This window comes from Arabidopsis lyrata (genome assembly GCF_000004255.2).
Source record: "Arabidopsis lyrata subsp. lyrata unplaced genomic scaffold ARALYscaffold_7, whole genome shotgun sequence".
NCBI lineage: Eukaryota > Viridiplantae > Streptophyta > Magnoliopsida > Brassicales > Brassicaceae > Arabidopsis > Arabidopsis lyrata.
Window position 1 is genome coordinate 19,958,243 of NW_003302549.1, and position 25,919 is coordinate 19,984,161.

At 36.6% G+C, this 25,919-nt stretch overlaps 4 protein-coding genes across 4 annotated transcripts; 3 read left to right on the forward strand and 1 right to left on the reverse strand.

Moving 5' to 3' along the window:
- The first annotated feature begins 7 nt into the window (after positions 1-7).
- Positions 8-3,769, forward strand: LOC9306582 (cation/H(+) antiporter 24). Its single transcript, XM_002868453.2, has 2 exons — positions 8-1,248; positions 1,341-3,769. The coding sequence occupies exons 1-2, from the start codon at positions 949-951 to the stop codon at positions 3,624-3,626; spliced, it is 2,586 nt and encodes an 861-aa protein (XP_002868499.1). The 5' UTR covers positions 8-948; the 3' UTR covers positions 3,627-3,769.
- A 669-nt stretch (positions 3,770-4,438) lies between these two features.
- On the forward strand, positions 4,439-5,435 carry LOC9304572 (SWR1 complex subunit 6). Its single transcript, XM_002868454.2, has 4 exons — positions 4,439-4,667; positions 4,746-4,851; positions 4,932-5,038; positions 5,110-5,435. The coding sequence occupies exons 1-4, from the start codon at positions 4,569-4,571 to the stop codon at positions 5,311-5,313; spliced, it is 516 nt and encodes a 171-aa protein (XP_002868500.1). The 5' UTR covers positions 4,439-4,568; the 3' UTR covers positions 5,314-5,435.
- A 38-nt stretch (positions 5,436-5,473) lies between these two features.
- LOC9304574 (helicase sen1) lies at positions 5,474-10,754 on the forward strand. Its single transcript, XM_021017413.1, has 7 exons — positions 5,474-6,388; positions 6,595-6,739; positions 6,848-6,931; positions 7,688-7,800; positions 7,882-8,418; positions 8,588-10,061; positions 10,151-10,754. Exons 4-7 carry the CDS (start codon positions 7,711-7,713, stop codon positions 10,630-10,632), a joined length of 2,583 nt encoding a protein of 860 aa, XP_020873072.1. The 5' UTR covers positions 5,474-6,388; positions 6,595-6,739; positions 6,848-6,931; positions 7,688-7,710; the 3' UTR covers positions 10,633-10,754.
- Positions 10,755-10,845: 91 nt separating this feature from the next.
- On the reverse strand, positions 10,846-15,806 carry LOC9304575 (auxin response factor 8). Its single transcript, XM_021017414.1, has 14 exons — positions 15,085-15,806; positions 14,897-15,006; positions 14,675-14,773; positions 14,515-14,571; positions 14,276-14,431; positions 14,101-14,185; positions 13,684-13,774; positions 13,448-13,612; positions 13,240-13,362; positions 13,052-13,127; positions 12,796-12,943; positions 11,589-12,568; positions 11,308-11,498; positions 10,846-11,229 (listed from the first exon to the last, which is right to left on the reverse strand). The coding sequence occupies exons 1-14, from the start codon at positions 15,125-15,127 to the stop codon at positions 11,112-11,114; spliced, it is 2,442 nt and encodes an 813-aa protein (XP_020873073.1). The 5' UTR covers positions 15,128-15,806; the 3' UTR covers positions 10,846-11,111.
- Between the last annotated feature and the right edge of the window lie 10,113 nt (positions 15,807-25,919).

Consider the following 25,919-nt stretch of genomic DNA (forward strand, 5'->3'; position numbering starts at 1 on the left):
AAACGCAGTTGCATATTTGCGCCATATTTCCCGTCGACTAATCTCGAAATGTTTAAAAGCCTTCACAAAATATCGGGAACAGATAATATTTTTAAGATTCTTCTTAATAACTTCCACAACGTAAAATTGTTGTAAACGCTTTGTGTTACCAAACGGAGGCTCATGAATGTGATCCCATATGTGGTTATGTTTGCATGTTCTACCATTACCAAAATCAGCTCAAAAATTTAGAAGAACAAATCAATTCCCCAAAGAATGAGTTGCGGACATCATTAGAACTGATAAAATGTCACAACAATTAAGTCTTCCTATGCCATATTGCTTTTTAACTACGAATTATTCTTTTTACATGTCTTGTATTGAGAAAATACAAAAGCTAAACGAGGTTCAAAAGGTATAAAGAAAGTAAAGAAATCTAGGAAAAATCAGTAGTATTCAATTTCTACGTTTATGTTTTAGTGTTTTTTGGCTAACGTATATTGTTTAATATACGGAGAAAAAAAAATTAAGTTATACTCAGCAGAGTACAAATATCGTTGAAAAAAAAAAAAAAAAAAGAAGAAAAAAGTATAATTGGTTCTTAAGAAATGTTAAAGAAAACAAATCCGAGAGGTTCACTTTCGTTGGCTAGTTTAACTATGCTAAAAATAGGCGTTCTTAAGGAGTGAAAAATATAGATGGTGACGTAAATACCGCAAAACATATATGTTTTATTTCATTTGATAAACTAATACGAATAAAAATTAATAAAAAAAAATAGTGATGATGAAGAAAATGAAGAGTAAGCGAAAGACTAAAATTGTTCCCGAAATGACGCACGTCCACATCTGTTGAAAAAAACATCAGTCATGGATCTATCGTCTTCTCTTGGATCTATCGTATTCTCTCTCTATCGAAGATCATTATCGTTTGTTTTACGTCAAATCTTGATATGAAAGATTAGTTTGCATGGTTAGGCATTTCCCCATCAATGACGACCAGAGTGTCCTGCCTACCCATTTTGGGTTTTGGCCGGGTAATTCAACCACCCCGGGAGAGGTCACTAGTCGTGTCTTCTCTCCCAAACTTCCGGTGGTATGCCGGCAACTTCATAGTAAGCAACCGTTTGGAATGTTCAAAGGCGAAAATGCGATGAACTATGCATTTTCGACTTTTTTAATCGAAGCAATCATCATCATTTTCTGCATCAAATTCGTTAGTTTCGTCCTTCGACCTCTTCGCCAACCTCGTATAGTCAGCGAGATCATTGTTCGTCACCGATCTTATATTTGCTTCTTTTTGTAGTTGATAAAATCCGTTTTGGAGCTAATATGGACGTAATGTGTTTTGTGTGTTTGAAGGGTGGAATGATGATAGGACCATCAATGCTTGGAGGAAGCCGAAATTTCAATTACTATCTGTTCCCACCGATCGCGAACTACATATGCGCAAACATAGGACTAATGGGATTCTTCTACTTCCTCTTCCTCACGGCCGCGAAGACGGATGTTGCATCCATTGGGAGAGCACCAAGAAAGCACAAGTACATTGCTGCCATTGGTGTTATCGTGCCAATTATCTGCGTGGGAGCCGTGGGGATGGCCATGCGAGATAAAATGGATGAAAACTTGAAGAAGCCTTCGTCCATTGGGGGGATCATGTTCGCCTTGGCTTTCACCTCTTTCCCTGTCATTTATTCTGTTTTGAGAGACATGAACCTTCTTAACTCCGAGGTGGGCAAGTTCGCCATGTCGGTGGCTCTCCTTGGAGACATGGCAGGGGTCTACGTGATTGTTATTTTTGAAGCCATGACGCAGGCTGACGGAGGAGGAGCATATGCTCTCTTTTGGTTTCTAGTATCGGTGGTAATCTTCGCGGCTTTTATGCTTTTGGTTGTTAGACGAGCCTTTGATTGGATTGTTGCCCAAACGCCTGAAGGAACACTTGTGAACCAAAACTACATTGTCATGATTCTCATGGGTGTCCTTGCCTCTTGTTTCCTCACCGACATGTTCGGTCTTTCTATAGCCGTAGGACCCATTTGGTTAGGGTTGCTGGTCCCTCATGGCCCACCGTTGGGTTCGACGTTGGCTGTTCGGAGCGAGACCTTCATCTATGAATTTTTGATGCCTTTCTCTTATGCTTTGGTGGGACAAGGCACCAATATTCACTACTTTAGAGATGAGACATGGCGTGATCAGCTCTCTCCTCTCTTCTACATGACCCTCGTCGGCTTCTTCAGTAAGTTTCTCTCTACCGCTGCCACTGCTCTCTTCTTCAAAGTCCCCGCTAGGGACAGTCTCACGCTTGGGTTGATGATGAACTTGAGAGGCCAGATGGATATCTTGGTCTACTTGCATTGGATCGATAAACGTATTGTGGGCTTTCCAGGTTTCACTGTCATGGTTTTGCATTCGGTTGTAGTCACGGCCGTATCGACGCCGCTCATCAGCTTTCTCTACGATCCCACTCGGCCATACCGAAGCAGCAAACACCGCACCATCCAACACACTCCTCAAAACACCGAGATGGGACTGGTTCTTGCAGTCTCCAACCACGAAACCTTATCCGGCTTGATAACTTTCCTCGACTTCGCCTATCCCACTAAAAGTAGTCCCTTGTCTATATTCGCAGTCCAGCTTGTGGAACTAGCAGGGAGAGCCACGCCGTTGTTTATTGACCATGAGCAGCGAAGGGAGGAGGATGAAGAAGAATACGAGGAGGAAGAAGAAGACCCTGACCGTACAACGCAAAGTGGGCGAATAGACCAAGTCCAGAGTGCCTTTAAGTTGTACCAAGAGAAAAGAGATGAGTGTGTATCGCTTCGTGCCTACACCGCTCATGCTCCAAAACGTCTCATGTACCAAGACATTTGCGAGCTGGCCTTGGCTAAAAAAGCCGCTTTCATTCTCTTACCTTATCAGAAAGAGCGTCTTGAAGACGCTGCCCCTACCGAGCTACGTGACTCCGGCATGCTATCTGTGAACGCAGACGTATTGGAACACACACCTTGCTCTGTATGTATCTACTTTGACAAAGGACGGCTTAAGAACGCGGTGGTTCGGTTATCCATGGACCTACAACACTCAACAAACTCAAGCCGTATGAAACAAGAAACATACCGTTTCGTGGTTTTGTTTCTAGGAGGAGCTGATAACAGAGAAGCTCTACATTTAGCCGATAGAATGTCGACAAACCCGGACGTAACCTTGACGGTGATCCGATTCTTGGCGTTCAACCACGAAGGAGAGGATGAGAGAGAGAAGAAGCTAGACGATGGGGTAGTCACGTGGTTTTGGGTCAAGAACGAAGGAAACGATAGGGTTAGTTACAAAGAGGTTGTAGTTAAAAACGGTGCTGAGACATTGGCTGCGATCCAAGCAATGAATGTCAACGACTACGATCTATGGATAACCGGAAGAAGAGAAGGGATCAACCCAAAGATTCTTGAAGGTTTATCCACGTGGAGCGAAGACCACCAGCTTGGAGTCATCGGAGACACCGTGGCTGGAAGCGTTTTCGCCTCCGAGGGATCGGTGTTGGTGGTGCAGCAACAAGTAAGGAACCAAAAAGGTGGTGATGGTTTCTTGAATGGCAAGTTTGATTACAAGAGTTTCTTATCTCCTTGGTCTCACTCTCATAATTGATTAGGTTAAATTTTTGTTTGAGGATTCGTGTGAATCAAAAACCAATTGATTAGGTTTCTTTTAGTTTGAATATCGTGTTGTATAATCTGTATTATTCAGTGGTTTCGCTTTTTTTTTAGTTGTGTCTAAATTCGATACACGACGTAATAAATAAATTCCAATATAGAAGCAGCTTCATTTCTGAAAATAGGTAGAAAAACATTTACCTTTCTTAAAAAACATATAAAAAATCTTCACTTTTTTTTTTTTTGGATTTTTAAACCCTTATATTTTCATAAATGGTACAATAAATCATATTATTAATAAACTCAATTTAAATTCAAACAAATCTTTACACTAAAACATAAATAAATATAAACAATTTGATTTAGGATTTTTCTTCTAAAATTCTAGTTTTTTTAAAAAAAAATTTTCTAAATTGAAGTTTTTTAAGTCATGATATAAAAAAGTTAATTAATTAAAATTGTATTCGGTTGTGTTACAAAAATTTATCAACCGGAAACCAAACAGATTTTATTACAAATAATATATAAATTTTTGTAGCACATAACCTTAATTTTAGAAAGAAAAATTGCAAAAAAACAATTATTTTTGAAAAACAGTCAAAAATTAAATTATTTTTGTTTTTAACTGTTTTAATATAAAGATTTTTAAAAAATTAAGTTGAATTTATTAATATTAAGATTTGTTTTCACTTAAGAAAAAAATGAGAGTTTAAAAACCTAAAAAAAAAAAAAAGTGAGGGCTTTTGGGGATTTTCTACACATTTCCCCACAATTTCACTTGCAAGTAGAGCTTTAGTAATTTGTTAAAGGCCCAATGGGCCGATCAGACTATTTCTAAGAAAAATAACCTAAAAAGAGTCACCGTCGTCGTCGTCTGTCGACTCTGAAATCCGCCGCTGCGCTTCCAACGTCGCCGGCAATCTAAACATTTTCCGGGATGGAGGAAGAGATGTCGAACCGTCGAGTGTCAAATCGGACTCGTAAGGTCGCTACGAAGATGGCGGCGGCTCTTACAAGCAATGACAATCGAACTCAGGTGATTTCGGAATCAGTTTTTGATTTTTGTGTTGGGAAAAAAAAAATTGAATCGTCTTTCAAAAATGATTGATTCTAGGCTGCTATAGCTCGGCTAGAGGCTTTAGAGAATGATAATGGTGCTATTGAAGTGGTAGATATGAACGATGATGACGAAGCTTCTCTCGATGAAGACGATGATCTCGGTGAATAAATCTTTCACATTTGAAGATATCTCTCTGTGTGAATATATAGTTTTAGTTTAATCTCTGTTTTTTGGGTGTAGGTTATGTACAGAAGAAGCAACACAAAGGATCAAAGCGTAAAACTCGACAAGCGAAAGCTTTAGAAGCTCGTAGAGCTCCTAAATCCTTCCTTGAGCTGTTGCAGGAGGTAACTAACTTAACTCGTTTGCAGCTAAGCTCAGTTATTAGTAGTTTGGTTCTAAGAATCATTTGTTTTAGGCAAATTTGGAATCTTTACCTGCGCATGTACCGACTTACTTGAAAGCAGCTGTTGGACCTCCGAGTTCGTCTTCTCGTCGTCATTTCTGCTCGGTTTGTGGTTACATTGCAGGCTACAATTGTTGTTTATGTGGGATGAGGTTTTGTTCTATTCGTTGTCAAAACATTCACAAGGATACTCGTTGTCAGAAATTTGTTGCGTAGGAAAGAGTGAAAACATATGTAACATATTTTTCTAAATGTATTTGAAACATCAATCAATCTCCATGTTCCTGTCATGAATTTGTTTTCAAAATGAAAATAGCTAAGGAAAGCAGCTATCTTTCTCTGAAGTGTTATTATGATTAAAGATCAAACATGGGACATTTGTTGCTTGAGAGTTTCCAGTAGCTTTCTCTTTTAGATTCACAGCTCTGGAGAAAGTCACGGAGGACTCTTTCTTGCGCCATGGCTGTTTTACATGCTGTATCTGCCGTGCTCCATAATTTCAGTGCTTCAAAGATGTGATTTGCACCGTATGATTGTTTGCTAGATGCAATGAAACTCTCTAGAACCCCAAGAACCAGTCTTGGTCCTCCTGTTGCGTCTCCATCTCTCTTCAGAGTTGACAGAAACAAGAGTTTTTGGAGCAGAGAAGAGTTGTATTGGAGAAATACTCGCGCAGGCTATATGCACACCCTGTTATTAGGAACAGTGAAGAGTGGAAAGTGTTTCTTCAGGTGCAAGGGAAGTTGCCACTACCAATGGGCACTAATGTGGCCTCTAGGATGTTGGATGGCGTGGTGAAGCTTCCGAAACAGTTGTTTGGTGACGGCAGAGCCTCTGCCGTGCCAGTGCATGAGGTAGTTCAGCCTGCCAGAGGAGGTAGGGATATGCTGAGATTATTCAAGGAGCTGATAAACCACCAGTTGTAAAAGAAGATAAAGAATTTTTTGGAAAAGATGGAGAAGATGCATGATGTTGAGCAACAAATATCAATGCCTCACAACAGGTAAAATTTCATCCTTGTTACTTGAATTATGCATCATTCTGTTAGTACATACTAGTATACTGCTAGGAACAAACCTTTTTGCGGATTCTTCTGTAGACAGAATCCCGTGAAGGCACAGCAAGACATGAACTAGGATTAGCATTTTTATTAAGCTGACTAAGTTGGAGAACGAAGAAGCTGTTTCCAACGCCCAAAGAACTCGTGCTAATGAAATCAAGAATTTAGCCACTGCGGCTGTAAAAGCAAGCAGATTTTATAGAGTTGAATTCCCAGACTGTCAAACATTTGGTAAATATCTATTGAACTACGAAAACATACAGTTGCATCATTACTCTGAATCAAATGAAATGTTGTTTTCTTTGATTTCTAAAATCTCCTCATGCTTAGCGTGCATCCTTATTATAGACTAGTGAACTGTCGGCTTATATATGGAGATTTTGCTGGACTGTAAGCTTCCCTAAGAGCTGTTCTTTGATTTGAATTGTTCATTTCAGGACAGACTCCATGAGTACCTTGACATGATGATGGCTGTCCAAGGCGCATTTGCAGAGGGTGCATCATCAAAGGTATTTGGTGGTGACAAATCAAGGATCTGAGGAAGCAAAAACCGTTGCCATCACAGAGTATGAGCGGGTCAAGGTATTCAGTAATAAAACCCTGCGCATATCACAACTTGTGCTGATGTAACCAACAGCAGCATGATATGCATTTTTTGGTTGTGCTCTGGGTAAATTTCTATCACTGCAGAAAAACAACTGATCTGGGGTTGAGAGGTTGGACAGAAAAAGGCGTGCAGACTTCAGGAACATGAAGGGTTTTGTTGTTAACCAGGTACGCTATCACTATGCAGCACATTACCATTAGAAGGTTAAGCCTTTCCTTGTTGCCAATAAAAGTTTGTCTGTGTAGAATGAGTAAGAATGCTAAGGAGATTGTTAAGGTTAAGCATAAAGTGTTTGCTTCCATAATTTCCATTCTTAGTGAGATTTCAAGTGAAGAATTTGAAAAAGTAAAATAATAAGATGTCATTCTTCTAGGCAAATGAATAGGAATAATAATTTATAAATTTGGTAGTGATCGAATAGAGTCCAGAATGTAAAAAGAAAGAGTTGTGTTCTTGAATTGGATGTAGAGAAACTAGGAAACGTCTGGGAAAAAGTTGCAGAAGAAACCAGCCAATACGATAGATAGAGAGACAAGCGCTAGAGATAAATTTTCTTATAAACCACTTCGTTTCAGTGAGTTTGATTGAGAGAGAAATTGATCCATTGAACTTGAACCATCATCTTACTCATAAACCGGCCGGTTAATCCCCTGCCCGGTTAGCAACAATAAGAAGCGAGACCAACATTAGACTAATAGCATACAGAAGACAATTCGTATTTTTTCATTTTTTTTTTTTGTTTTTAAAAAGTGACATTTTATGTAAATTGGTGAAACTAGGAAAAAAAGAAAGAAAAACTCTTCGAATTCTAGCTAGACCTTTCGACTTCTTCCTTACATAGACCGAGCAACTCACTCGGCTTTTCACTCTTGTTTTTATGTACCAATCTTTGGCTTGTTCTTTGTCATAATATCGCAAGAAAGAAAGTTAGTAAACTTCAAAGATCATGGACAAAAAGGAGAAAACAGGTCTACTTGATAGAATCTTTTCTTGGTCTATCAAAGATATTCTCAACAAAGATCTCTACAAGCAAAAGGTTTTTCATTTCTTTTAACCCTTCTTTCCTTGGATGACATCTTATTTGGTACTTAAATTGGATAGTCTATTTTTGTAACAGATAAAGACAATACCAGACAGGTTTAGTTCCACTGATGAATACTTCAAGTGTTTTGTTCCTCACCTACTTGAGGAAATGAGAACCGCGTTATGCTCAAGCTTCAAATCTATATCGAAAGCTCCTCTCTTTAAAATAAGTTCCTTGGAGAAAAGTACACATGAATCCAGTGGAAGCTGCAACAATTTTCTACACACTCTAAAACTAATGGATGGAGAGAATGATGCAAAGTACCAGCCACATTGTGGAGATCTCATTGCTCTCACGAAAACAAAACCAAGAAGTTTCCGTGACTTGAACCCGTTGCTTCTTGCCTATGTTTCTGTGGATAATCATCCCAAAATCTGGGACGAAAAAAGAGAAAGGCATCCAAATATCTCTGTTATTTTGTCTAGATTAATGTCCCATGATGAGAAAGTTTCACTTGGTTTCGGTGTTTTCCTCATGAATTCAACTACAAACAATCGTATATGGAATGCTTTGCACCATGAAGCTCCCAACTTTGATTTCATCCAGAGTATTCTTCAGCCAAATACAGCGGTATGTATATAAGAAATGGTCTTGCTTCTCTTGATTTTAAATGATTCATATCAAACCATATAACTACTGTCTCTGGATGTCTATCAAGTCTAGCTCGAACGTAATCCCTTTAGTTCATGGATCCACCAGAAAGTTTTTGTTTATCAATTGTGAATTTGTTATATTTCAGGGTATCAAACAAACTGTTTCGTCTAGGAATTTGGGACAAAATGTTTTGGATATAATCCGTTCAACGAACTTGAACTCTTCCCAAAAATCTGCAATCTTGAGCTGCCTTGAGACTAGAAACAGTAAACATAAGAACAGTGTGAAACTGATATGGGGACCTCCTGGAACAGGCAAAACAAAGATGGTTTCGACTCTTCTCTCTGCCCTTCTCAAACTACGGTGCAAAACAGTTGTGTGTGCTCCTACAAACACAGCTGTTGTAGAAGTAACATCGAGGCTATTGGCTTTATCGAAGACTTCTTCAGAACATGCTAGTTATGGATTGGGGAATATTGTTTTAGCTGGTAACCACAACAGAATGGGGATCAAAAATGATGATGATCTTCGCAATGTGTTTCTTGATCATCGCATCAGTAGTTTTCAGAAACTGTTTTTGTCACCTTATGGATGGAAGCAGAGATTTGAGTCAGTGATACATTTTCTTGAAAACACAGAGGCCGAGTTCAAGGAATATGTACGCGGATTAAAAAAGAAGGAGAAGAAGAAGGAAAAAGTTGAAAAGAAGAAGGAAGAACTTGAAAACATGAAGGAAGAATCTGAAAAGAAGAAGGAAGAAGTTGTAAACATTCCAACATTTGGAGAGTTTGTAAAGAAGAAGTTTAATGGCTTAAGTGAAGGATTGGAGAAAGATATGGTTGATTTGTGCACCCATCTGCCTAAGTCTTTGATCTCGTCTAATGATGTGAAGAAAATGATAGAAGCTCGCCAAGCTCTTCACCGTGTTAGATATTTCTTGCAAGAGAATTCTTCTACGTTTGATTCCAAGAAGGGAAGTTTCAAAAGAATCATCAGTGTTGATTGCATTCAAGCTTTAAGTTTGATACCGAAACGATTTAAGGTTCCAGAATTGTTTGAAAATGAAGAAGATATTAGGAAATTCTGTCTACAAAACGCGGATATAATCTTCTGTACAGCCTCAGGTGCTGCAGAAATGAATGGTGAAAGGACAGGAAATGTAGAATTTCTTGTGGTTGACGAGGCGGCTCAGCTTAAGGAATGTGAATCAGTTGCTGCATTGCAACTTCAGGGACTGCGTCATGCTGTTCTACTAGGAGATGAGTTTCAGTTACCTGCAATGGTTCATAACGATGAATGCGAAAAGGCGAAATTCGGAAGAAGCTTGTTTGAGAGATTGGTTACACTTGGTCATAGCAAACACTTGCTTGATGTTCAATATCGAATGCACCCTTCGATTATTAGTTTCCCTAATAAAGAGTTCTATGGTGGGAGAATCAAAGATGCTGCTAATGTTCAAGAAAGCATTTACGAAAAGCGATATCTTCAAGGAAACATGTTTGGCTCCTTCTCGTTTATCAATGTAGGTCATGGAAAAGAAGAGTTTGGTGATGGGCATAGTCCCAAGAACATGGTTGAAGTTGCTGTGATTTCTGAAATCCTATCAAATCTTTTCAAAGGTATAATCTTTCCATCTTTAATTCTATATCAGTATATATTAGGCTGTTGCATTGTTCTTTTTAATTAATTTTGCTTAATTATGAAACAGTTTCAAGTGAAAGAAAGATTAATATGAGTGTTGGAGTGATTACACCTTATAAAGGACAAGTGAGAGCAATCCAAGACAGAATCATAGATAAGTACAGTTCCTTATCAGGTGAGCTTTTCACATTGAATGTTCGGTCGGTAGATGGGTTTCAAGGTGGTGAAGAAGATGTTATCATCATCTCCACCGTTAGAAGTAACTGTAACAGGAAGGTTGGATTTCTCAGTAACCGTCAAAGAGCCAACGTGGCGCTCACTCGAGCTAGACACTGTTTATGGGTGATTGGAAATGAGACAACACTAGCTCGGAGTGGTTCAATTTGGGCGAAACTTGTAAGGGACTCGAAGAGACGTAAATGCTTCTATGATGCTAAAGATGATAAGAGATTGAGAGATGCCATGAATGATGCTTTGCTCAAGGTTGACAAGTCTGATGTGTGTGCACGTTTAAGTAATCTTTGGATCAAAAAGAAAGGGAGAAAATGAATTATTGGTACTTCATTTATGTCATTCTTCTATGTAAGTTTTTCCAACATTCTTTTGTCTTTCGTGTTCTATGTCATTGCATTTATGGTAACATTTGTGATTAATGGTTTGTGTTTTAATGATTTGGCTGGTTTGGTTTCACACCTTATGGTCTCACAAGTGTTGTTATACGAGTTCAACCAAAAAAAAAGTGTTGTTATACGAGAAGAAGAGGAACAAAATACTAGAAAAGTTTAGTTACCTGAGACAACTAATAAAGGTTCTTATGTTTATGACGAGAGTGTCTGTCTAATACAAGCTAAAGTACGCCCAAAAGTTTCAGGACCCATACTTCACAAATATGATTATGTTTCTTTCTAAAAACGTCAAAATGAGAGAGATGCGAACGAATGGCATATAAAGATCAGTGGAAGTGTCTTCAAACGAAAACAAAGGCTCCCGCAATGTAGCAGGATATAGGATCTACACCCAAACAGCTTCTAGAGATGGGTCGGGTTTTGCGGGAATGACCCACCACTGCCTTCACCATGATCTCCCATTTGCTGCACATCTTCCGGCGATAGTATCTTTATGTACCAAACGTTATTCACAAATGACCTGCATGCCACAAGCTTTTCAAGATCTATCACAAATTTAAATCAATGTATATGAATAGAAGAAAAGTACTTTACTTACTCCCACGGGTCATCGCCAAGGAGAAGAATATCATTTTCCTTGTCAACGAATACAAGCTGCCAGCCTGATCTAAGGGGGTCTTCCAACAACCCTTCGATAGCAAACATCTTCCCTAACTCTTCTCGCAGCTCGTGATAGCTGCTGAATCGGGAGATGTCTAGTGAACGCCCAACCGAACCAGATTTATAAACCTGCATTTTTGGATTTGTAAGCATATCAGTATTTTCTTAGAGACACCAGAGCCACAGAGAAGTTGGTGAGCCCAGAACCAACCAGCACACCTTTACAAAGTTCTTGGTTTGGGTGGACGGGTTAATCTGTCCAGCTCCATGCAATAACTCATGAGTGTCTTGCATGCAGCCAAATAAGGAATTCTGAAATCCTGAATCTGTTAGTGACATAGGGGAAGCTTCAGCATCTCCTGATGAGGAAGCAAAGCGAGGAACCGTACTGGGGAGGAAGAGTCCAGAGTCAGGATCAACACCAAAAAGAGAGGGATTTCCAGGTTCTAGAGCAAGACTTTTCCCAGGATAGGCTTGTGGAAGTGACAACGGTTCAGAAAAAGTGTTGGATGCTTTTGGAGACCAACCTTCTGTTGTTAACTGCTCAGGCAGTACAGACTGACCGGTTATAGAAAAATTCAAAAGATTGCTGCCATCTCCAGAAGCCGGAGAGGCAGAGTTCTGTTGCATTGGACTAGCAGTTGTTGCAAATTTGTTGCTTGAGTCAGGAAAATCTGACTTCATGAATGAAGGTGACGGCATCTCCGAATGCTGCCACTGTTGAAGATGGCCATTTTGCATTTTGAAAGCATTAAGATATGCATTTTGGTCCGCTTGCTGTAGCTGCTGCTGTCCAGCTGGTTGGTTACTAACTTCTTGTCGCATATTCTGCTGCGGAAGATTCTCACTCATAATCTGGGATTGAGCATGCATGAGATGGCGCGCTTGTTGATGCTGCTGCTGCTGAAGCATCAAATCAGGATTATGGGAAGCTGACTGTTGAAGATATTGTTGGTGAGGCTCTTGCAGCTGGACAAACTGTTGTCTAAGAGGATCTCCACCGCCGATGTTCTGCAATCCAGCAGCTAACATTGCTTGGTATTGCTGATTATTATCAGTCCCCATTTGAGTGAGATCCAGCCTTTGTTGCATCCATGGAAACAAACCAACAGATGGATAATTTAGAGGAAGCAAACCTTGCTGCTCTCCACCTCCTCCTCTTAGCCATGTTAGACCACTTCCTAAATCACCCCTTCCATCTGTAACATCATAATGGTTTAAGTAAATAGCTAAGAAGAGTAACTACACTTTGTAAATAAATTATAACAGTAAGACCCTCTTCAGAGCTCGTAATACATTTCTTATTTATCCGAACTAGCAACTAAGTTAACAAAACAAAAACTGGATATCTGAGTGACAGTAAGAGACTTCCGGAACTTGCTACACTAGTTAATAACAGTTAGGAGAAGAGCCAAAAGGTGGATACCAGGTAATGATGATGTGCCAGCATGCCATGGACGTTTTAGTCTGAGAGGAAACAGAGATGGATACATAGGAAAGGTAGTAAGAGGCTCAATCTCCCATAAAGAAACCCTTGGCTGTCTCTCCCCTGCAGTCGATTCATCCCAGCCAACCTACACCAATAATGCCAATGTTGATGGAATTTCAGTGAAATATTGGACTATCAGAAACCTGTGGCGTTTCATGGAATCTAAATGAGGTAACAGGCTTAATAGTATTACCTTGACAGACCGCCAATGAGAGTTTGGCCAACGAACAGAATCTAGATCACTGATACCAGTTATAGTACCCATGTACCTGGAAAGTTCCCCATGCCTCTGTCAGAAAACATGTTAAAGTAATATGTGTAACATAATGATATAGTTTTCTCAGTTTCAACATTGCATGTCCAGATATGTGGCATCATCACCTGCGGACACTCGACTCTTCTGTCTCGAAGAGCATGCGAAAGCGCATCCCAACTGAAATACGCGTGTGAAAAACGGCTTTAATGTACTTGGAAAGTTGTATCACAAACTCAGATTGGCTAGCCCTGAACATGAAGAGAATATTAGCCGGATGTATTATCGGATATACCGAGAGATGAAAAAAGATGCAAGTGGGAGAGATTTTCCAACCTTGGATGAAAGAAAACAGTGAAACAGCTATTAGTTGCAGAAGCATGTGCAGCAGCAGCAAGGAGTCCAATATGCATGCTATCACTAGATAAAACAGATGATGGTACAATAGTCTGTGGCCGAGTGGCATGACGTATTCCCAAAAAGAGTTGATTCTTTTCATTCCTGGAAACAAGTAATAAGGTTACAAATATAATCACAATTTACAAAGTGAACGTACAACAAAAGAACTAAACCTGATGAAAATGACAGAATCTCCAGCTACTAGTCGCTTAGCACTGACAAAGACACTCCATCCAGTAGTTAGGAGATGCCGTTTGGGCTGTCCTGCATAATCACACCAAATCCATGTAAGTAATTGCTTTCAGACCAAGAAGAAGGATTCAAATCAACTGGCTTAATATGAACAAGTAAATAATTCCAGACAACGACAAGAACACAGAGCGTCCGTAGTTTCTATAACTTAACCAAACAAGGGTAGTGAAAATAACAGCAGAATGCTGCTTCAGGACATACTTAATAAACCAGTTGACATTTTTACACTGGCGACTACAGTTAAAAAGAATGTCATCGAAGTAGTAACCAACCAAGATAGAACAAATCTATGCTATTAAAGGGATCATCAACTCACACCAAGGAAAGGTGAAACCTACCCCGAAAGATATGCCTAAACTTCCATTCAACATCATGGAGATCCCTTGCAATCAGTTCTTGAGCTGGTGGCTGCAGTGTGTAATCCTGCAACAGGGAAGATACAAGATATCAAAACGAGTACATATATTGCCAATAACAATTTATAGCAAGTAAGCTAAAGAAAAAGTATTATACCAATGGAGGAAAAACTTTCTCAGCAGCACGTCTAGGAACAGAAAACCCTCCATGTGTACTAGTATCACTAGCTGTGAGAGTCTTACAGAAATAATTGCTAGGTTGCTTGCTCGGGATCCCCAACTCAATCGGTACAAATGTTTCCTTCTGCTCCTCCTATAAACAACACCAATTCTAAAACTTTAAGTTACTTATTCACAGACTCAACTAAATGAAAAAAAACCCGTTATGGTATCTACCGGTGTCAATGGCTGAAGTGTCATTTGAGCATAGACTTCATCCGTCTCGACATCTGCCTGAAAAGTAGAAACGAAACCCATACTTACAAAGCACATCATCCCAAAACTAGTTACAAAAGTAAAATTGAAGTTGGAAAAGGACAGGGAACTAACTACGCACATGCATTGTAACATTATGGAGCTGGCATATCAATTGTGGTGGTAGGCTTGGGTAATTGGGTATGTGACCATCAACTTCCTTATTAGTTGTAGCAGCTACCTACAAGTACACTTCAATTTAAATGGAAATGCCCAAATATAAACAAGAGTAAAAAAATAAAGCTCCATACTTCACACAAAGAAAAAAAAAACCAATCTTAAAACACAAAAGAAAAGCTTGAACCTGTTCACTGTGACCCTGTGGAAAGTAAACAACTCGACTACCAGATGATGGAAGAGAGACTAATGGTCCAGCACAAGCATGCCATAGCTCAGAATTCAGACACTTCTCTCCTGTTAGAAAACACAGACACAAGAACTAAGAAAACTTGTCAAGAAACAGAACTATGAAATCAGAGAAAAACAAGTCACCTTCATGACCCTGTTGACCCAATCCAGATGTTGACAGCTTCATGATTTGAAAACCAAACTTTTGAAAACCCTAATTTTCCGTACAAACTATAAAATTAATCTTCACTTCCAGCTACTACAGTAGCTATAACTCTTTAGCTCCGGAAGTACAAACTCGTCTTTCTCCATCTCCTTTGTTCAAACCCCAAAAATCCTCACTCACCATAAGACTCAGTGAAAGCTTTGAATCAAACCATCCATAAAACCCTTAAACACAAGAAACAGAACAAACCCCATTTCTTCAAATCAAGAATCTGTTTCTTCTCATCATCAAACCATGAACAACAACACAAGCTCTACTAGTACAAGTACGCATTGAGAAAGCAAACCCAAATGAAAAGTTCTTCTCTTTGAGATCTTTGTGAAGAGAAATGAAAGAAACAAGACAAAAGAACAAATCTTTCCTCTTCAACTTGGCTTGGCTTCTCTCGTGGGTAAGTAAATTAAATCTCTTGAAGCAGTTCCATCACTGTCCAAGAGAGACACTTTGGCTTTCAAAAACAGAAAAGAGAGAAAGAAATGGTTAGATAGAGAGAGAAAAAGATATGTGTCAGAGAGAGAAAAAGAAGAGTGCGTGGGGGTGAAAGAGAGAGAGTGAGTGAGTGGTTTTCCTCTTCTTATAAGAGACCCGACCCGATCTGACCCGACCCGGATTTGACCCGGATCCGACACAGTTGAGAGAAGAAAGAGGAAGAAGAGAGAGTGAGAGAGGTCCTACTAACGAGAATTATGAGAGGTGGTGTCAGTACCAGAGTCACTTGTTTCTGACCGTTGGATTTGACTCTTGAGATCTTGATCGTTGAAAATTAATAATTGTTTTTTTTGAGGTCTTGGATTCGATGAAAAGGACAATGAATTATAGTATTTGAAGAGAGAGAGATAGAGATAATAGAGTTGTCATAAATGTTAGCGTTGTTTATTTAATTGTATTTTATTTTGATCCATTCATTGATGAAAGAAACACCAAATAGGCAAATACTCCCATAATTTGTTTTTTTTTTTTTTTTGGGATTTAAAATTAAATTGTATTATTATTTACAAAGTTTGGATCTTTTTATGAGTCGTTGAGAAAAATGGTCAAAGGTTATCTATTGATATAATTTGTATATTATTAGTTTTTCAATTCTAAATTCTAAATTAGAAACAATCATTAGCAAATAGATGCCCAACCAACAATCCAACATTTTTCGGATACTATACTTACGGTACCCAAAAAAAAACAAATAGACATGGTTCTTGCTTGAGCAATACCGATGGAAATTTTTTATTCGTTTGTCTATCGATGGCAATTTTAATCAATCTACAACAAAATTTTATTCGTTTGCATGTTGCAATATCGTGTGATACGTCGCAGTGATTTATATAACCCAACGGTTGAATTCTTTTGTTGGGAAAATGTTTGGCAAGTATACGAAAGACGTCATCACATAATCACACATGCAGATTTTAAAAATGTTTTGTTGGGTCTGATTGGTAATAAGCTGTTAGCTGTTAGCTGGAGCTGTTAGCTGTTAGGGAATAGTGTAAAGCTGTACAAAAGAATAAAACATGAAAGCTGTACAAAAAAATAACGCAGAACAAATTTTAAAAATTTACTCTGATTAGAAACATCATAGCGGTACACATAATAAATAATATTAAGAATTTAGAAAGAAAAAAAATTACATAGAAATGTACTTTAGTATATATTACATATGAAAATTAAGATTATATAGACTGAACAATATTTTATTGTTAGAATAATAATATGAATTTTACTAGTCCTATAATAAATAAAAAATTTCTTCATTTTGAGCAATATAATATTCCAAAATAATTATTTGAGAAAAAAACCATTATTTCTAATGAGATTTTTTCATAGGCTGTATTATTTACTTTTTCGGAAATCTTTATCTGAACATTCGAGACTTTTTTTTTTGCATTATACATAGTTACAATTATATTTTATAAAGTTTAATTATGCGGTTAATAATACGGTTAACCGTGCGGCTAATCGTTCGGTTAAATAACGGTTTTGATACGTTTCCTGTATATTAACGGTTACGGTTAGTATATTTTTTTAACCATAACTAATCTAGTTTTACGGTGAATGGTTATGATTTTTAACCGTTTTATACAGTTACGGTTGAAAAACGGTCCAGTTACGATCCAAAATACGGTTACGATAAAAATTTAAAGAGTAAATTAATTCAGCTCATTAAGGATAAACAAGTCAAATACTAATTTATGCAAAAAATGACTAACATATAAGATCTGATATCTTACCATATTAATTTGTTATTAATCATTATACTTCACCTCTCATCTTTATATGATTCTATTTTTATGAAACAAATAAATCATCATATCATCAATATAACAAAAAAAGTAAATTTTTTCTGCATATGCCAAGATTTTAATTTTTAAAAATGAATATAAATTGTTACATCTATGAAGAAAAAAATTTAACGGGTCTAAAATTCACATTTGAGTAATATTTTTCTTTTAACCAAAAATAAGTTCAACAAAATTACGACTGAGTAACGGGTTAGAATTTGAATATTTATATTCAATTTCATAAATTTATTTTATGAAATGTAATATTTTATATACTACAATAAGATTTTTAAATATTATAATTTGCAACATATAAAATTAGTTTTACTTGATATTTTTCAAGAATATCATCAATATTTAAAGAATATCATCAATAAATACTCTAATTTGATTTTTTAAAACAAATATTTATAATAGGCAGTTGGTTAAATATAATATATTATATTAACAAATGAGTTATGATCCTTATAACTGTTTGAATATTTCTATTTAATTTCATATAATTTTGTTTTGAAATTCATAATTTTATATACTACAAAAAATATATTTAAAGATTTTAATTTGGAACATTTAAAAATAGTTTAATTTAATATTTTAATGAATATCATAAATATTTAATAGATTAAAAAGATAAAAAAATTATAAATACTTTAATTTGATCTTCTAAAAAGGTATATTTAAAATAGTTATAGTAGGCGGAGGGTTAAATGTAATATATTATATGATATAAAATTATGATCTTTATAATAGACGGCATGTTAAGATTATATGATCAGATAGATTAAATAAGGTTGACACCACAAAATATTTGAAAATTTGATTGTGCAAGAAATTTTGGAAATAACGAATAATAGATTATGCACGCAATATTTTCATTAGGATTCTAAGATAAAAATATAGACTCCACGCACGGGTTGAATTTGGTATATTATATACTAAATATATGTTCATAACATATTCGATTACGCAAATAATTGGTAAATTCCGTAGTTACCTCAAACAAATCTCTATTTCAACAACCAAAGAATTAGAAATTGAAAAAAGAATTTCCTAAATTAATTCAAAATAATAGCTAACTTTTTTAATTAATTAAAAATAATCTACGTTTTAAAAGAGATTCATTTATAATATTTTGATTTTTGATCTAATTGAATTATATACAATCTCATTTTGTGGTTGTTAGTATAAATTAACTCATTGTTCAGACCATATTAATTTATTAAAATAATTTTATTTTTCGTTTTCGTATCTTAAAAAAATATATCCATAATTGAGTATAATTAAAAAATATATATATTCATTCTAATATTATATATATGGACTGGCAAAAATGAAATTATATTTTTTCAATTACTATTATAATATATCACAAATTTATTCTAAAATATATAATATATAAATTTTGTAATAAATAAAATTTAACTCGTACTGTAGTACGGGTGATGATCTAGTTAAGGTATATATTTTTGTAATATAAGTAAATATACCACAAAAACAGAAAAAAAAAAACTAAATATATCACAAAATAGACCACAATTTTTTTTGTGCTATATTTTGTTATAAAATTTTGGTAATATTATTTTTGGTATATATTTTTATATTTTATGTAAAAATATGTAATAATTTATTATTTTTAATTATATATCAAAAATAAATTAGAAAGAAACAAAAACATTTTTTTGAAATAATTTTTGGTCAACGTCGGTCAATATCGGTCAACGCCGGATTCCGGCAACTGGAGCACTTGAAATGGATAGTTATAGTGTTTGCAACATAACTTATGTTAGTTCAAGAGATGTATGTACGTATAGCTAACGAGATATTTTTAAAGTATGCATGTGTGGCTATGTAATGACATCTCTTTCGTGTAGCTGCCAAACATTTTTCTTTTTTTAAACAACATGATATCAAATTATATTAGCTTATTATCATGCGACAGCAAAACAAACGCTATTAAATTAATTATTTTCAGTAAATGTAACTATGCATATTTACTCATCAATAATGCAATAAGGAGTCTATTCCACAAAGTCTGGATATTTCATCACAAGAGATAAGGAGTGCATGAAACAGAACAGACCTCCTGCTGTGATGATAGATTGGAAAGCAGAAGTGTGAAATATTAAGACTGCGTCAAAGATAAATTAAAGACCTTTCTCAGAAAAGTACTACTTGGTGCTCTAGCTACAGGAACCCAATTGGCTGCTAAACATATGGATGTGGATACAGATTGATGTCGATGTAATGAACCAAAATCTATCTTTCATGTCTTATTCTTTTTCCCATTTGCATCTCAGGTATGGAATTTGGCCTCGTTCTCATTGGACTTCGACTTTTTCTCTACGCAGGTTACAAGATTTGGATTTTTAAAAGCAAAAACCCTGGTTTGTTTACCACTAGTGGGATTAGTAGGTGTTACCTTGGCCTCTTGGATTCTATGGATTCTCTGGACAACAAGAAACCAAAATATTTTCAATAACAAAAGTTACACCATTGAAGATATCACTCTCAAATCTATCGAATGCTGACGCTGTAGCAAAGAGTTCTCTCCGATTGTGTGCTCAAAAGTTTAGTTGAGTTTAATATAATTCGGGTGAACAAAAAAATCCCTTTATTTGTCAGGTGTCAAATTTTGAGGAACTCTTAAATGTGAAAAACCAATTTCTCACATTCTCCTAAAATCTACACATTTCTCTGTTTTTAATGAGCCAAATACAAATATCCCAATTTACTCTTAGAAAATCGATTTTTTAAGAAAAAAAACCAATTTCGACTAATTAGAAATTATTTTTTCGACCAATGAAAAGGGAGACTCCAACCATTCATAACATTATACATCAATCCGTCCCATCATCTTCTCTTGTCGATCCTCGAAGCCATCCCTCGTCGACTGAAAATTGCAGCCGTCGCTGCCAACGTTCTCTTCCACCATTACTCAAACTTTAGGTCAGTTATGTTTTATTATTGAAACATTTTTTATTTTTCTCCTTATGGTAATACTTACCGTTTTTCAATTATTCTCTTCCGCCGTGAAAACATTTTAATAGTTAAAAGAAAATTAATATAATTTATTAAGTTGCCATAAATCATTATTCCTAATACTTAGATGTCAAAGAAGGTTTTTTTTTTTTGCAGATAAAAATCAGAACTTAACTAAGTCGAGATTTTTAAAAAGATTGTGTAGAGATTTTTGGTAAATTGTTGAAAACATATTTGATTTCAAAATCTTTACTTAAATAGATAAGGAAAGATTTTGTAGAGACTTTTGCTAAATATATGATAAATGAATTTCATTTAAAAATCTTTACTTAAATAAAACAAATCTAAATAATTAATGTTAATGGCATGCCATTGTAAATACTTCTCAACTTCAGGATTTATTTGCTAATTGTGATCCAAAAATGTATATATAGATATTTTTAATTAGAGTAGAAACATATTTACATATTTTTGTTTTCTACTGTAGTAAACAAATTCTATTAATATATATTTCATATTATTATTAACAACAATCTAGTAATGTTGAATTGCTAATCACGAAAAACTTGACCAAATATCTTGACAACAATCTTTTAAATGGGGTTATAGGTTGATCCGATTCATTAAAAATTCGATAGATTAATGGGTTAATCCGATCAATTTAGTATATGATTTATTTATGCTAAACTGATAAGGATAATGAATTGGGTTTTATTACCCTTAAATTAATGTTCTTTCGTCAAATAATTTGGAACATGTAATAAATTTATGCTCAAAACCAAAAAATAGGAAAATTTGAAAATTTAGGGGGGTGTATTGAAACAATGATTTTGGAAATTTTTGGTTTTTTTTTTTGTTAAAATCACCTGTTATCCAATTAGTAATTTTAAAATCTCTTCCCAAATTCCATGTTATTGAAACTGAAATTTAGGTAAAATCATTCCAAATAATTCCAAATCTCTTGTTATTCAATCAAAAATTTATAAAAACCAAATCAAATCCACTGTTATTCAAACTTAACAATTACAATTTTTTTTAAAACAAAAACTGAAAACTGATTTGGAGAGACTTTGGACACCTTTTTAGTACAAAGACAATCACACCTCTAGATGGTATTTGATTAAAATAAAGAACTCCAAAAAAAAAAAACATGGTTAATCTAGCCGGTGGCTAACGTAACTAACAAAACAATTTTCTCTCTTCCTCCTCATCTTTATCTCCTTCGATCTCAATCCCTTGAACAAAAGTAACATAAGAGATCTAAAGTCAAAGAGCTTAAACTCTTTTATGTCTTTTAAATATATGTAATTCTTGTAGTTTACGTTAGAATAATGGTGATGAATGATAATATAGGAATGATTAATTGGTACTTCATCTATGTCAATCTTCAATCTAAGTTTTTAAATAAAAAATCTAACAAATCAACCCAAATATCCTAAAAATTACTCAAGTCTCTCAAAAACCTAAAATATGGAAATTTCACTAAATCCCACCAAATATTTAGTCCAATACACCCCCCTTAAACTTAAAAATTAAAGTGAAATTTTTTATTGAAAATCAAATAAGAAAAAAAAACATAAGCAAATCTAAACTACGACGAAACCGTCAAACATTTGTCACAACCGCCTCAGCCACCTTCACATCTCTCCTTAGACCAAGCTCTCATATGCCTCTTTCTCCAATAGCATCAATTAATCGACCAAGTTGAAGCCAATTATCGGACCAGAAGAGAGTGTTACGTTCATTTCGCACCTCGATTCTTATGAAATCTACTTCTTGAGGAAGACTTTTTAAGAGCTCCCATATCCATGACTCCATAGTTGTTGCCTCCTCATCCCAAAACGAGTTTCTGTGAATTAGATATTGTCTTACGTACCCAAGCCACCCTCTGAGAACCCGATATAGTGAACAACTTCCAAATGGGACGTCCTGCAAATGACGAATATCTAGCCCACCTTATTTTTTCGGTAAACGAACATCCACCCAGCCTACCTTAGCCTTAGTGAAAATGTTTGGTGGTCCACTCCATAGAAAGTATCCACACATTTTTCCTATCTCCTTGAAACAGCAGTTAGATAACCGAAAAACCGAGCACCAAAAATTATATATGCTGGAAATTGTAGAAACAGAATACTAGCACAGATACTAAACCAGAGACAAATTACAAAAACTAAGCTTTATTAGAAATCTCTTCAAATCAATCCAACATAGATTGTTTAATCAGTGTTACACAACATCACCTACAGGCGACTTGACCCTGAAACGATCCTAATCTACCCAGCTCACACACAGCAACAGCTGCGATCACTCTTTGTTCACTCACCAGTGAATCCCACAAAGAACAAATTCGTTCACAAAGATACACACTTTTTCTCTTCTAAAAGTGCTAACCCTAATAAGCAAGAACACCTTCTCCTTATATAGAGTCTTCAGATTCCAAGCTATCCTCTTTATCCAGGGGACACTTGGAAGCTTTAAGTCACACTCAAGTCACAACACAACTTGTTTGACTTTTGGGACACCTTTTTCTTCTAACAGTTTCGCCTGCTTGTCCAACCTCAGCATGCTCACTGTTACCAACTCCAATGTGCCACGTCACCACGAACCCATTAGCTTTTCTCGCCTCCTCTTTACTCCTTCAGACACACCTCTGTTCGTCCTTCAGAGACTCTGTTTCATCAATCTCCCCCTTTTTATCTGAGTGTGATACTCAAGCAACCTGCAAAATGTTAGTTCAAAAAACAAATGCAGCCATACAAATTATATACCAGATCAACCAGAGAAATGAAAACAGAGAGAGCAAATCAAATTCATAACTGCGAAAGCAATCTTCAAGGGTTCCAGAAAAATAACCAAAAGATAACCGACAATTAGAGTTTAAGAGTCATAGAAAGTACAGACCAAAAACCATCTAAGCAAGTCCTACTCTACTCTTAACTCCCCCTATCTAAAAAAACATCATACTACTTAGCCACTTTCAACTTCATCCTCATCCTCCTCTCCTTCTTCTCCTTGTGTACCTTCATCAGAGTTATGAGAGACAACAGGAACCACATCCGCATAATCTCCCCCTGCTTGAGTGCACACTCATATAAAAACCAGAAGCAGAAATAGAGGATGAAGGACAGAACCAGAGAACACTTACCTGTAAGACGTTGCAGAACAGTCTTGATGGTTGCCATGAGGAGTGCCAAATCAGCAGTGAGAGTCGCTGGACCAGTGGGGACAAACGGTTCTTTGATCTCAAAGGTAAAACGTTGTGGAGCTGCAGATGTCACATCAGTATCCAGGACAATGCGTTGAAACCGGAGCAGCTGATCAATCAGGTTTGGGAAGATCAAACGCCAGGTGGATAAAGGACTTGCGACTTGTTGAGAGCAATTACAGACTTCATCATAGACCAAATTCCCAAAGTTAATTTCATGTTTCTTCACCACCATGTAGAGGAGAGTAGAGCGACCCGGTTTCAATGTATGAGAGTTGACAGTTGGCATCCAGTTCTGATAACAGATCTTCTGAAGTTGAGACATGGTATCTCCCATAAGGCGTTTGGTCAGATTGACCCAAGCAGTGACACGGCCTGAGGATAGGACAGCAGCTACATCATCCAGATCAGCAGCAATGTCCGTGACATGGACATTCACCGGGAAGATGGGGTTGGACAGTTGGAACATCTGATTGATGATGGTAGGAGAGAACTCATACATTAACCCACGAACAAACACCATGAGTTCTCCAGTCTCACACACTTCAGCATCAGGAAGATTTGCGTAGAACTCCATGACAACCTGTTCAACAAAGGTGTCAATCTCTGTAACAGTAGGAAGGAGACCAGCATCGGAGGTGATTTTGTAAGCCGCCTGAGTAGACACACAATCCGGAGCAAGGAAACTCATCTCATTGAAGCGACGCTTGAAGATTCCCTGGTAGCGGTCACGAGCAGCTTCTGTGATAAACAGAGTATTAATAGAAGGAACAGAGGGAAACTTCAACTCCGGGTACTTCCGTTCACGGATAGCAATGAGTTTCCGGTTAGCCTGGTATCTTTCAAGGAAGGCCGGTGGAGGAATCTCAGCAACATCTTCATCATTTGCATCCCTAGTGATATCTTCAATATCATCAGATGCACGAGCAGCAGCAGCACGACGCGAAGGACGACGAGTGATTGGAACAGGACGATTCGATTTAGGTCGGGAAGATGAAGCAACACCACAATGCTTCTTCTTCGGAGGCTGCACAAAATTCTTTGCCCTAACCTTTCTTGCTTTAGTAGCATCCGGTTCAGATTTTGGAATAAGAACCGGAATCAGAGAGGTTGGATTCGGAAGCAACGATGATGGAGCTGACACAGACAGAGCAGCAGTGGAAGTCGGAATAGCATCAGTTCTGTTAGCAGAGATCGCAGAATCAGTAGCCATGTTGAATCAGAGAGGAAGAGGGCATATTTTGCTTTGAGGTTGAGACAGAGAGTTTCAGATCTGCGAGAGGCTTTAGGGTTTTGAGTGAGAAGGAGCAACTGAACAGTCCAAGAGAATAAGTAGAGAGAGAAGCGGCAAAGTTCCCTCCAATTACTGTAACATTGCAGATCTCGAGATGTCTGCACACTAAAGCACTCATTAAACGCAAATTGACTCTCACACGTTAACACAAAACGAGAAGGCCAACCCAGATAAATAGACCCAACCAGATAAAGCCCAATAGACCCAATCCGATATTTTAAGCCGGCCCACAACATTTCACAGACCAAATCAACATTCTTTTCAAACACAAGGCATTTCCGAAATTTAAACAACCATTTCACAGACAACCACATTCACACATGAACCAAGTTTCAACAGACAGAGACAAAATCCTTGTCCTCCTCAGATAATCTTAGTACATAAGAGATATATATCTATGTATATATCTATATGCATATACGCATTTTTTTCTGAGGTGAATCAATGATACAAAAGAACACAAAGGAAGTGAGAGCACACCTGGGGTTTGAGTCAGACCTACTGCAACAGATTCCCATATACAGAGGTACACAACTTCTGTACTTGTAGTTGTAAAAAGTATCAGCCTTCTTAGCCCACAGAGATGACCAACATACACCATGATCACTTCAGACTAGACTACACCCCTCATATCCTTCCAGATTTGATCCTCATGGTGTGTGTGTGCTTCAACGGCGAGGGGGTTGATGGATTTGTTGTAATGAAGAAGGAGAAATGAGGTACAAAAGTTTGATTGCATTGTACCTCTTGAAGATATGAAAGAACATCAATCCTTTTCCTGCCCAACCTTTCATTTGGTTGCCTTTCCTTTTTTATTTTTTTCTCTTTTTTTTTGTTTCCCTTATTTTGTTTTGTTTTTTTTTTTTTTTTTCTTTTAACAGACTTGCAACACACACCCTTTTTGGACATCTTCGAGGAAGAGCATGAGAAGCAGCTGTTTTCCTGAAGCAACTTGCCAAGAAGGAGGTTTTCATAGTCTTTATTAAAAACAAAAAGCTGATG